Source organism: Triticum aestivum, chromosome 2A (assembly GCF_018294505.1).
Source record: "Triticum aestivum cultivar Chinese Spring chromosome 2A, IWGSC CS RefSeq v2.1, whole genome shotgun sequence".
In the NCBI taxonomy this organism is placed as follows: Eukaryota; Viridiplantae; Streptophyta; class Magnoliopsida; order Poales; family Poaceae; genus Triticum; species Triticum aestivum.
This window is the reverse complement of record NC_057797.1, coordinates 388846303-388859485: the sequence shown is the minus strand read 5'-3', so window position 1 is coordinate 388859485 and position 13183 is coordinate 388846303. Positions and strand designations below refer to the sequence as shown.

General features: G+C 46.6%; 1 protein-coding gene across 1 annotated transcript; it reads right to left on the bottom strand.

Moving 5' to 3' along the window:
• Window positions 1-547: 547 nt before the first annotated feature.
• LOC123188755 (ferredoxin--NADP reductase, embryo isozyme, chloroplastic) lies at window positions 548-4832 on the bottom strand. The gene is made up of 6 exons (XM_044600991.1): window positions 4603-4832; window positions 4447-4509; window positions 3192-3518; window positions 1736-1955; window positions 1145-1385; window positions 548-955 (listed from the first exon to the last, which is right to left on the bottom strand). The coding sequence occupies exons 1-6, from the start codon at window positions 4624-4626 to the stop codon at window positions 697-699; spliced, it is 1134 nt and encodes a 377-aa protein (XP_044456926.1). The 5' UTR covers window positions 4627-4832; the 3' UTR covers window positions 548-696.
• Between the last annotated feature and the right edge of the window lie 8351 nt (window positions 4833-13183).

The following is a 13183-nucleotide window of genomic DNA, read 5'->3' as shown; positions in this document are numbered from 1 at the left end:
AAGGTACACGTTACCTAAATTTACTACCAGAACACCTGAACATGTTGGCAAAGTTGGTTGCAGTTTCTCCCAGCTGCACACAGCCTTTACAGATCACTGACAGCAGGAGATACAGTGGCGCCAGTTGAAACAAGAAGCTACACGGAATATGATGCAAAGAATCTTCTGCTTGTCATACTGCTTGCATGTCCAGGAACGCAAGTGGAAAAGTAAAACAATGATGAGAAAAGGAAGAATACAAAAACCTGAACCTAACTGACCCCACTTTTCCCCCTAAGACTGCTGAAGAACGTAGATGCTTCGGAAGAGGCCAGATAAGGCTTAAGGCATCAATCACATAAATTATGGGATTAACATCCTTTTGACACTAAAGATAAAGGGAGATGCTACACCTTTGCTCTTCTGGATATATTTTTAGCGTCATAGTGACATGTACTCCCCCGCAAAAAGAAAATAGTGACATGTACTACTAAACAGCAGGAAAAGCTACATTTGACAACTCATCATGTAAAATGGACAGGAGTAAACTAGCTGGAAGGGCTTCACAGGCGTAATTGCACATTGTTTTATTAATCATGCGACGCACACGCGTATGAATAATATTGACAATTTTACAATGGGAAGAGAATGACCTACTTATCTTTCTGTTTTCCATCTCCCCGGGAAACAATAATTAACAATCTCAGCCATTGTAACCTAGTAAACCTCGACGTGCCATTGCTTGTTCTTTTTCAGCTGTGACAGCTTCTGATCCCAACTCTCACCTCTTTGCTCAGCTACTCTCTTGAGTGTGTCCTGAATCCCTAGCATCATCCCCTTCAAACCACAGAAGTAGATGTGTGCACCATCATCCAAAAGCTTGAAGATTTCATCACTGTACTCCTCGATCCTGTCCTGCACATACATCTTGCCACCGCTCTTGTTTTTCTGCTCCCGGCTTAGTGCTTTGTCATACCTGCAGAGCCCGTGAAACTTGAGTCAGTTCAAACAAGAATCGGTCAGCTTTACTCAAGTCAAGCACAAATATAACCAGATAGTAGAGCTCTCAACTACACAAGTAAATCAACAGAACTGGACCATAGCATTCACAACAATATCATTGGGCAAACTGAAATTAGATGTTGAGCATTAAAGTCTTTTTAACCTGAAATTTTCTGGATACTGCTGAAGGTAGTTTGTGAACTCTTCGTCATAGAGCAGGCTGTCAGTATTGGCAACACCAAGAAAGAGCCAAGCCAGACCACCAAACTTGAAAGATGGGACATCTTCCATGAACATACGACGTAGGTAGCCACGGAAAGGAGCAACACCCGTGCCAGTTCCAATCATGATATGAGTTGCGTTTGGGTCATCCTCAGGCAGAAGCATTATTTTGCCTGAGGGGCCTGAGCATGGGCGAGAACCATCATGAGATGCTTACCAGTTCAAGTACATAAAGCCTATCATTACATACATAAAGTATATGGCATGACACATAGACTATGTTCACAGCCTAGGCATTGAAAATTCCACGTGATATTACAGTGAAAATTGAAAACAGAAGACGATAAGGTCAACGGGTGCATCTTTTTCAGAGTGCCCCAAACCCACAACCCCATCCGGCCAAATCTATTAGCAGTTTATATACAAATACACCTTCTATATGATCTGAAATAACTCCGGAACAAAATGGTTGAGTTACAAGCAATGAATTGTCGTTGTATGTACATTTAAGGCTTTTTACACGGCTGCATACCTGTGATCTGAATTTTGTCACCTGGTTTTGAGTCACACAAGAAGTTACTGCAGATACCCTTCTTTGAAGGATCTTCTTTTCCAGTTTCAGGATCATAATAAACAGCACGGCGCACACAAAGACTAGCAGTCCTTCCATCAAAAGAATCGCCATACCTAGTAGACGCAATAGAATAGAGTCGGACGGTATTTGGGGCCCCAGGTTTCTTTGGGTTCTCTCCCTGGAAATGCACAAAAGGCTGAGAGAGCAACAAAGATATGGGACGAAAGGAATTGAACATAAGACGGGAAGTGATCTTTAGTTGCTCATTAGCTACTGATAACTAATCACCAAGAATGATCAACATGTTTCTTCCCTTTTTATAAAATGTTTTATCAGCAAGGATCTATATACTTTCTTTTAAAAACAATTGTCATATTGTCAGCAACCCAAGAATCATAAACACCAGATTTTGCAACCCAGGACTCGGAAATAAAGATTTTGCATTTACAGATTTATCCACCATTCAACATCACATATATGAAGAATCTCTCATACTAGAAGGGTTGGACGCACTTTGCTGCGTCGTTGGTGTTGTTGGGTTTTCATAATTTTTCTACTCTCACTATTTCAAAATATAAGGCGCATTGGTTTTTTGAAAAGTCAAACCTCTTTAAGTTTGACCCTTTTTTTGTAGAGAAATATATCAATATCCATAATATCAAACCGGTACCATTAGATTCAACATGAAATGAATTTCCATATTTCATTTATTTAGTATTGTGGATGTCGATGTTTTTGGTTGTCGATTGATTTGAAAAATCGTTAACCCATTCAAAATCGTGAACCAAATCCAAAATTGGTTACATGAATCGAATGAGGGAGCTCCAAAATTAGGGAGTATTAATAGATTAAAAGAATTGAACGAGAGAGTTCCTTGATAAAAAGAATTGATCCGGTCAAAATCAGGCGACTCAATTCTAAATTGAAGACCTCAATTGAATGTGAGAGCTCCAAAATTAGGGAGCGCGGTGTATTTATAGATGTAGAAATGATGGTTTAAATTTCTGACCCTTTTTAATACTTACTTTTACTATGTTTAATATTTACTTTTACTATTTTTTCAAAGGGTTGAAGGGGAGCCCCGGCAGAGCGGTAAAGCTGTTGCTATAGACCCTGGAAACAGCCTCTTGCAGAAATGCAGGGAAAGGCTGCATACTATAGACCAAAAGTGGTCGGACCCTTCTCTAGACCCTGCGCAAGCAGGAGCTACGTGCACCGGGCTGCCCTTTTTCTTTTTTCAAAGGGTTGGATTCTAGAACTGCAGACAATTAATGATGAACATTCATTAGCGATCAAGGAAAGGAAAAAAAAAGTAGTGAAAGCGATATTAGTATGAAGGATCAAGAATGATACATTATCTTGGGCAATCATAAGGCGGGGGGGGGGGGGGGGGGGGGGGGGAGGGGATACTTACTGGAGGAATGACACCATAACTTTGTCCTTCCCAGTATGGGACATTACCACCATGGTCAATGACAATGTGACATGTTTCACCAGGAGCTTTAGGACCTACAATTCTCTCAACGGAGACAATTGAGGCTGTGTAGGGTCCCTTTGGTTTGTACAAGTTGAGGGGTGGCTCCTTTGTATTCTCCAGTTCCAGAGGTTTAATAGCAACTTTACATTTACTTTTGCTTGCTTGTTGCACGGACATACAAAAGACCTTCGTATGTCTTGGTTGCAGGGTCTTGTTTTCCCATGCTAATTTTCCAGTCCATGACTTATTGCGGGAGTTATTACCCTGAACAATAACAAGTAAATCATGTACAAAAATACAGTACTACGGATGATAGAAACTTAGGGTCCAATAACCCCTAAGCTAAGGAGAATCAAATACTGAATGTTTGCCTGTAAAGCCCAACAACAATTCCTAGGTCCTCGAGATATGAAAGAATTATAGCCTAGGAATGTTTTCGAAAAGGAAGTGATGTGCATGTTGTGTGAGTATTTCTTAGTAATAATTCTCAAAAGAAACTTTGGCATACAAAAATGTGCATGTCACTAGTTCATATAGCACATATTGCCCAAGTGTGAATCTTATTTGTACTTCATTTCGAGGTGTGGAAAAAATTAAGTCATATCCCCTCTAACCTAAAAATATATAACACCTATATCCCATCGATCAGATAAGTGGTAACTGATTACTGACATCTGTTTAGCAGTAACTCTCCAATGCTGAGTTGTAGTTGCAAAGTAAGCAATGGAGATGCCAACTAAGTCAGGCAAAGATATGATCGAGAAAACTCTAAGCCGCATAGAGCTGCTGGCAATCACGCATTTCGCTTCAAATCCCTCAACAGTTCAACTAGCAGAGTGCTCTATCTGCTGGTTTCCAAAAAAACGTACTTAGCAAAGTTTAGAAATTTCAGTTTTGCTAAAGCACATCTAGATGTGCCATAAGTATTGCACATCTAAGTCATATGTCATTGATCTTACATTGAGATTCGTGTGAATATTTTCTTTCCTTTTTTCTTTTTCTCTTTATGCTTGATTCACTCCCTTAGATGTGCAATAACTAGAGCACATCTAGATGTGCCCTTAGAATTTTGCCTTTCGGAACTACTGTATTATTCTACAGTGCCAACGCAGATAGAACTATGAGATTCCTCATCGATACCACCCGAACGGGAGCAACATTAAACCTCAGACAGTTCAGACTAACCACGCACCTTGAGCGAAGAACAACTCCTGTAGTGGCGACCATCCGAACCAATCGGCGCCACGGCAGCCACCTACAAGGCACCAGGAAAGCAGGCGAAGCTTAGGGGCACAGCGAACGGGGAAGCCGCGCGCACGCGGAGGGTGTAAGACAAGAGCGCGCGTACCTGGGCTCCGAGGGCGGAAGCCATGGCCGGTCGATCACGTGCTTGCGGAGGAGTTCGCTAGGGTTTTGAATTTTGATCTGCGGAAGCGACGGGGAGGAAAGAAAGGGACACGAGTGTGGAAGTTAGGAGAAGAGTAGAGAAGCAGAGGCCGCTATCGGGGTGAATGGCAACTTTGTTCTGTTCCGCACTGCGTACCACAGTTTCATCGTCGCCGAGAGTGAATTTTTAGAGCACGGTGCACCTTATGTTAAACATATTATTATTAAAAAAACAACTTTAAGAGCAACTCCAACGGGTCGAGCCAAACGGACGGCGATTTCGTCCATTTTTTATCCGTTTGGGTCGGCCAGACGGACACGGATGCCTGCTTCCGTATTTGGGTCGGCGCCTGCGCCCAACGCTGGCCTAAGACCCATTTTGACGGCACTAAAAAAATAAACGCATGCATATTTAAAAAAAGAGAAACATCATTAATTAAACATTAATGCCGGCTACGAAGGCCGGCGAGAGTCCACGCGTCCACATTTGCATAAAAAAATAAAAACAGCCTAAACTACGAGGCGGCGCGCTGCCCTAGGCGGCGGCGGCGGCGTCCTCGGGGTCCGTGAGATCGATGAGCGTCGGCGCCGGCCCGGCCCAGGCGAACGCCGTGTTCCAGAGCGCCGCCATGTCGGGCTGTGCCGGCGCAGGCAGTGCCCGGGCGGGGGGGGGGGGGGGGGCTGTGCGGCCGCCTGTGCAGCCGCGGCCTAGCGCGCCTCCTCCTCGAGGTCGCGCTCGAGCATCTCCTCGTACTCGCCTTGACGGTGCTCCTCTGCCAGCCGGCGCTGGCGCCACATCTCGAGGTAGGCCTGCTCCTGCGCCGGCGTCGCCCCCAGCCAAACCGGTGGCGCGGACACCCACTCGCGCACCACTCCATTTCAGGAGAAGCGTGCGATGGGCTCGGGCTCGGGCTCCGGCAGCGGCTCCGGTTTGATGGGGGATGGCAGGGCCAACGGCGGCACCACGTTGTCGCCCGCCGCGGAGAGGGCAAGGGCCTGCGCCATTGTCGCCTCGTAGTGGGCCTCCTCTTCCGCCTCCGCCGCCTCTGCTCTGCGCCGCTCGTCCTCCTCGCTCTCCCGGTAGACGGCCGCAAGGGCCGCCTGGTCCTCCTCGCGGACGACCAGCAGCATTGGCCTCTGGTCGACCTCGCGCACGCCCCGTCGCCTCGCCTCCTCATGCTCGAAGGCGAACCACCTCGCCCAGTTGGGCGAGTCGGTTGCGTAGGCATTGTCGAGGCGCTGCTCCGGCGTCAGCAGCGCCCGCCGGCGCCGCACCTCCTCCGCGTGAGCACGAGCCGACCGCGGCGCCGCCGGCACTGGGTTCCTATCTGGATCCAGATGCCAGTCGTGCGGCAGCGTCACGTCCGGATAGGGCAGAGACTGGCGGTTCTTCCAGTGCCACTCCGCCTAGTACACGGGCACGCTGACGTGCTGCCTCTGCCGGCGAGGCGCCGGCGGGGGTGGGAGGAAGTCGGAGAGAAAAGGGGTGGCGGGGGATTTGCCCTTGGCCTTGCTGCCGCTGACGCCGGAGAAGAGGCCCATCGTCGCTGTGGTTGTAGTGGCTAGGGTTTGCCGGCGACGAGCGAGCAAGGTGGGCAGATGAGGACGGCTCCGCCGCACGGTCGGCTTAAAAAAGGATGAGCGCCGTCGCTGAACACGTGGGCCCGTCGTCACAAATTAAGCTGACCGCGTGGGCAACGGGTAGTTGGACGGCTGCCATGTGGGGACGCGGCGAATAGCAAGAAGGCGCGCGAAGCGTCCGTTCGGCGTCCGCGCCGACGCATTTGGGGCGCAAATTTGGGCCGCAAATGCGTCGGCGCGAACACGACGCGGACGTGATTTAAGTTTGGGTCGGCGCGTTGGGTCGCCACTTTTGTCCGCGCCGATCCAAACGGACGCAAGCGAACGAAATGGGTCGGCCCTTTGGAATTGCTCTAAAGTTTTAAAAAATTCAGAAAATAATTCTACATGATTATATGGCTGTATATTACAAATGTATAAAGTTTGATGATGAAATAAGTAAACATGTCGCATTGTCCAATCTTTTTTAAATCACGCTTTTATCGTTTTTGTGTAACTCACATGATTATTTATTTCATCATCAGAATTTGCACATGTGTGCTATACATCCATATGAACATGTTAGTTTTTTCTCGGAATTTTTTGAACAAAATACTATTTTGACACTATTTGAAATATAGGGCATTATAGCTCTGTGCTGCCTTTTATATTTTTTGGGCGCTACTTTGCACTCATCGATTGGCCTAGCGTCGGTCCATGACTGGTTGTAGCATCCACCACCATCGGTTCCATCCACCCGACGATCCTTTCAACCTTCATGGGCGGTCCGAGCAATCTCAACATGTCGCGCCCTGTCCCAGCACCACCGCCTACCGCATTGCAGCTCGCGGTGTCGCCAGTCACCGCATTTGCGGTCGCCGGTCCCAGCATTCTCGCACGCCGCACAACTCTGTCGCAGCATCATTGTCTACCTGTCATAGCTCACGGCATCATCGGTTCCCAGCATCTGTCGTGCCCCGGTTGCAGCACCCCAACATCGTGATGTCGTCGTCTTCAGCGTTGGCGGCTTTCGGTTGCAGCACATAGCGTCGTGGTTGTGACGTTCGGGTATTCAAGCGACAGTGATCCCTTGCTAATGATGCCACGTCACCTCGATTACTATTGATAAACTCACGTTGATTCAAAACCGATTCAAATTCAAATTCAAAATCAAGTCAAACGGTAAAGTTTTTCAAATATTAAACTAAAATGTTTCAGTTGTGCCAAATAATGCATAGGTAATTATGATGGAGAAATCACACTTTTATAAAATTCTTAAATACTCTAAATTGGTTAAAACAGTAGTTCAAACAATTAAATAATTGCTTTTGATATTTTACAAAATACTAATCCATTTGTTTAAAAAGAAAACCTTTTGTGGTAGTGGATGATCATGGGACACTAAATTAGGAATTCACTTTGTGGTAATAAAACAAAATTAGTCCAAAGAAATAAAAGAAAATAGTAAAAGAAAATAAACAAAATATAAAAGGAAAGCAAACAAAAATAATGGAGAAGAACCCTCCCTGGGCCTCTTGGCCCAGTTGGCCCCATCGACCAGGCCGACCCAGCTGCTCCCCCCGGCTTAATTCCCCCCCCCCCCACTGTGACCTAGCCCCAACCCACGATCCCCACTCCTCCCCCCACGGTCCACTCCTCCCCCTCCCCCCGATCTGGATGGGGGTAACCAACCCAGATGCCGCCGCCCGTCGCCCCCGTAGCTACGTCGCCGCCCGGAACCCCCCATCGGAGCCGCCCTGCTACCCGCCGCCCCGCTGACGCACCTTCGTCGGATCCGCACCAACACCGCCGCCGCTTGCCGTCCTTGGAACCACCTCTACGCTGCATCTTCGCTCCTTCCCCGACGGACTCCCTCGCGCCTCGCCGGTGCTTAGCTTTGGGTTCGATCTTGCGGTGTCCTTTCTCAATGACAGAAGGGGCAGCAAGGCACGCATTGCATCGTTGCCATCGAGGATAACAAGATGGGGTTTATTTCATATTGCATGAATTTATCTCTCTACATCATGTCATCTTGCTTAAGGCGTTACTCTGTTTTTAATTTAATACTCTAGATGCATGCTGGATAGCGGTCGATGAGTGGAGTAATAGTAGTAGATGCAGAATCGTTTCGGTCTACTTGTCACGGACGTGATGCCTATATACATGATCATGCCTAGATATTCTCATAACTATGCTCAATTCTGTCAATTACTCAACAGTAATTTGTTCACCCACCGTAGAATACTTATGCTCTTGAGAGAAGCCACTAGTGAAACCTATGGCCCCCGGGTCTATTCTCATCATATCAATCTCCATCACTTTAATCTTGCTTTGCTTTTTTACTTTACTTTTACTTTTTACTTTCCATCTTTATACCAAAAATATTATATCTATTAGATCTCACTCTCGTAAGTGACCGTGAAGGGATTGACAACCCCTAATCGCGTTGGTTGCGAGTAGCTATCGTTTTCTGCAGGTACGAGGGACTTGAGCGTGGCCTCCTAATGGATTTATACCTTGGTTCTCAAAAACTGAGGAAAATACTTACGCTACTCTGCTACATCATCCCTTCCTCTTCAGGGAAAACCAACGCAAACTCAAGACGTAGCATGGCCCTACATTCTTGTCAGTCTGCCATGCTATACTATCAGGTCGTGATCACGTCGGGTGTTGATCACGGGTGAATACATACATATATACATACTATACAGGTGGTGACTAAAGTCGGGTCGGCTCGTTGAGTACCCGCAAGTGATTTTGATGTGGGGGCTGAAGGGGCAGGTGGCTCCATCCAGGTAGTGGTGGGCCTGAGTTCCCGACGGCCCCCGACTGTTACTTTTTGGCGGAGCGACAGGGCAGGTTGAGACCATCTAGGAGAGAGGTGGGCCTGGCCCTGGTCGGCGTTCGCGGATACTTCAAAATGACACGCTTAACGAGATCTGGGTATTTGATCTGAGTCTGGCTACTGGCCTATACGCACTAACCAACTACGCAGGGACAGTTATGGGCACTCGACGTCGTGGTATCAGCCAAAGCCTTCGTGACGTCAGCGACTGAGCGGCGCGCGCCGGGTTGGACTGCGTAACGCAACTTCCTTTGTAATGGAGGTTGCTAGGTCTGCTCACCGTCCGCGTACGCAACGTGCAGGTGTGCAATGGGCGATGGGCCCAGACCCCTACGCCATAGGATTTAGACCGACATGCTGACCTCTTTGTTGTGCCTAGGTAGGGTTGCGACGTGTTGATCTTCCGAGGCCGGGCGTGACCCAGAAAAGTGTGTCTGGACAAAGGGGATCGAGCGTGTTGGAAATGTGGTGCACCCCTGCATGGAAGTTAATCTATTCGAATAGCCGTGATCTTCAGTAACATGACGACTTGGAGTTGTACCTTGACCTTAAGACAACTAGAACCGGATACTTAATAAAATACACCCTTCCAAGTGCCAGATACAACCGGTGATCGCTCTCTCACAAGGCGACGAGGGGAGGATCATCGGTAGGATTATGCTATGTGATGCTACTTGGTGAACTTACCTTCTGCTCTCTTCTACATGCTGTAAGATGGAGGTGGCCAGAAGCGTAGTCTTCGATAGGACTAGCTATCCCCTCTTATTCCGGCATTCTGCCGTTCAGACCACATATGATACCCTTATTCCATTTGATACCAATGCATACATATGTAGTGTAGCTCCTTGCTTGCAAGTACTTTGGATGAGTACTCACGGTTGCTTTGTTCCCCTCTTTTCCCCCTCCCTATACCCGATTGCTGCGACCAGCCGATGGAGTTCAGGAGCTAGACGCCACCGTTGACGACGACTCCTACTACACTGGAGGTGTCTACTACTACGTGCAGCCCGCCGACGACGACCAGGAGTAGCTTAGGAGGATCCCAGGCAGAAGGCATGCGCCTCTTTCGATCTGTATCCCAGTTTGTGCTAGCCTTCTTAAGGCAAACTTGTTTAACTTATGTATGTACTCAAATATTGTTGCTTCCGCTGACTCTTCTATGATCGAGCTCTTGTATTCGAGCCCTCGAGGCCCCTGGCTTGTAATATGATGCTTGTATGACTTATTTTATTTGTAGAGTTGTGTTGTGATATCTTCCCGTGAGTCCGTGATCTTGATCGTACACGTTTGCATGTATGATTAGTGTACGGTTGAATCGGGGGCATCATAAGTTGGTATCAAAGCCGTCTGCCTGTAGGAATCCCCCTTACACACTCCTTGGTCGAAGTCGAGTCTAGACATTACAAAACTTTTACTAACATGGTTGTGTGTCTTACGGGACCACGTCGCCATTTGGGTGGTATTAGGATCTTTTATTCCTCGTCTATACTCTGGGACTCTGATCTCTCTTCTATTCGGGTTTAAATGGTTTTACTAACTCTAACATTAGGATCTCGTGATCACGTCCACTTGGAGTTCCCCTTATTACAGATGATTGCCTGCTGCACCAGAAGATTCCGAAGATAATCTCCGATGTTCTCTCAAGACAGTTGTGCCCACCGCCTTTGCAAATTCCCTACCACTGTTGTATCATTATGGATAACTACATACACTTGCCCTTTCAAATCCCATTGATCTTGTTATTACAAGATACGCCGAAAATTCTCTATACTATTCCGAGAATACTTTGTGCCTACTGCCTTGCAGTTCTAAGCCACATGAATACCCCTACAGATAATTCCTCGCACTTACCGAGTATCCGCCCTTCCCCAGTTGTTTATGTGTTTCACTAAGGTCTTCGAAATAATATTCGATCTTCCGAAAATCCTTAGCACTTATTGCTCTTGAAATTCTTGCTTGCTTGCATTATGGTTAAGCCCATAAGTATAGTAATCTTATTGGCAGCCTTTATCACTATCATTTTGAGTCCATTGATTTAGTATGTTGTGAATGCTTGCAATCCTCAATCAGATCCTGGAATTCATCCTTTCGGCTCAGACATCATTTTAAACGTGAGCTGAATCTTGACCAATCAAATTGTCGTCGATTGTACCCCTAAGTTTATTCAACTTATCCATCCTTAATCAGAGCGTTTGCTTCTGATCCTTTGAGTTGGAAATCATAATTCCTTTACCTGTGAGCTTTGAATTAGTCAGTTGCTACTATAATCCAATGCCTTCACATTGTTTCTTCCTCTGGTTGTGTGCCGATAGCCACATCGGCTCCATTATGGACCATCAGATACTTTGTTGGACTTTATCCGATAGCGTCCTTCATATTCAATCACTTTGGAAGTTCTTTTTCCATTGGTAAATCTTGTCCTCTGATTGACCAACCATGCTCTGCTTTCGAGGTTGTGTTATTTACTCATGAAGTTGGTGGTATATGTTCCTAAGAGACCCTAATGGGTTGAACCTATGCCTTTTCCTAATCTATGTGAGCCCGAAAGATTTCACGGGTCATACTCATCTGGTATTGCACCAGGTAAAACTTTCAACACTAATGTCATTATCGAAACGAGAAGTGAATGTAAGGTTATGCTTTGGAGAAGTGGGAGTCGACCTTGAACTTTGTGATCATGCCCATGGCCCCGAGGTGGAACTTATCATGGGAGCTTCTTGTATTAATAATAATCCCCTCGTGATAACTTCTTCTCTTATCTATGCTTGGTCCTTTGCAACCGTGGTTCCGACCATGATTGTTTTTCTTTGGTCCCATTTCTCGGACAAGTTAAATCGCTTGTCTTATGCAGATCAATGTGCCTGCCCAACCTCGATTCTACTCAACCTTCGAGTATTCCCCTATGGTATCTCGAGAATATCTAAGAATTGTGTTACATCTTATGGGTTCTTCATCAATTGATTATTTCTCACTGATTCCAATTTTCCTGGGTTCTGGGTTGTCGTTGAAAGGATCGATATGGTTGACTAGAGGGGGGGTGAATAGGCAACTAACAATTTTTAGCTTTACTTTAACAATTTAAACTTTGCATCAAAGTTGGTTGTCTAGATATGCAACTAGGTGAGCAACCTATATGATGCAACGAGGATAGGTACACAAGCAAGCAAGAGATATGTGTAGGATCGAAAGTATGTCTAGAGGGGGGGGTTAGACTACTTGACCAAATAAAAACTTAACCTTTTCCCAATTTTAGTTCTTGGCAGATTTTAGCTATTGTAGGACAAGTCAAGCAATCATCACACAATTCAAGCAAGCATGCAAAGAGTATATTGGCAGCGGAAAGTAAAGCATGCAACTTGCAAGAATGTAAAGGGAAGGGTTTGGAGAATTCAAACGCAATTGGAGACACGAATGTTTTTCCCGTGGTTCGGATAGGTGGTGCTATCCTACATCCACGTTGATGGAGACTTCAACCCACGAAGGGTAATGGTTGCGCGAGTCCACGGAGGGCTCCACCCACGAAGGGTAATGGTTGCGCGAGTCCACGGAGGGCTCCACCCACGAAGGGTAACGGTTGCGCGAGTCCACGGAGGGCTCCACCCACGAAGGGTCCACGAAGAAGCAACCACCCACAAAGGGTCCACGAAGAAGCAACCACCCACAAGGGGTCCACGAAGTAGCAACCTTGTCTATACCACCATGTCCATCGCCCACGAAGGACTTGCCTCACTAGCGGTAGATCTTCACGAAGTAGGCGATCTCCTTGCCCTTACAAACTCCTTGGTTCAACTCCACAATCTTGTCGGAGGCTCCCAAGTGACACCTAGCCAATCTAGGAGACACCACTCTCCAAGAAGTAACAAATGGTGTGTAGGTAATGAACTCCTTGCTCTTGTGCTTCAAATGATAGTCTCCCCAACACTCAACTCTCTCTCATAGGATTTGGATCTGGTGGAAAGAAGATTTGAGTGGAAAGCAACTTGGGGAAGGCTAGAGATCAAGATTCATATGGTAGGAATGGAATATCTTGGTCTCAACACATGAGTAGGTGGTTCTCTCTCAGAACATATGAGTTGGAATTGTGTATGTGTTCTGATGGCTCTCTCCACGAATGAAGAGGAGGTGGAGGGGTATATAT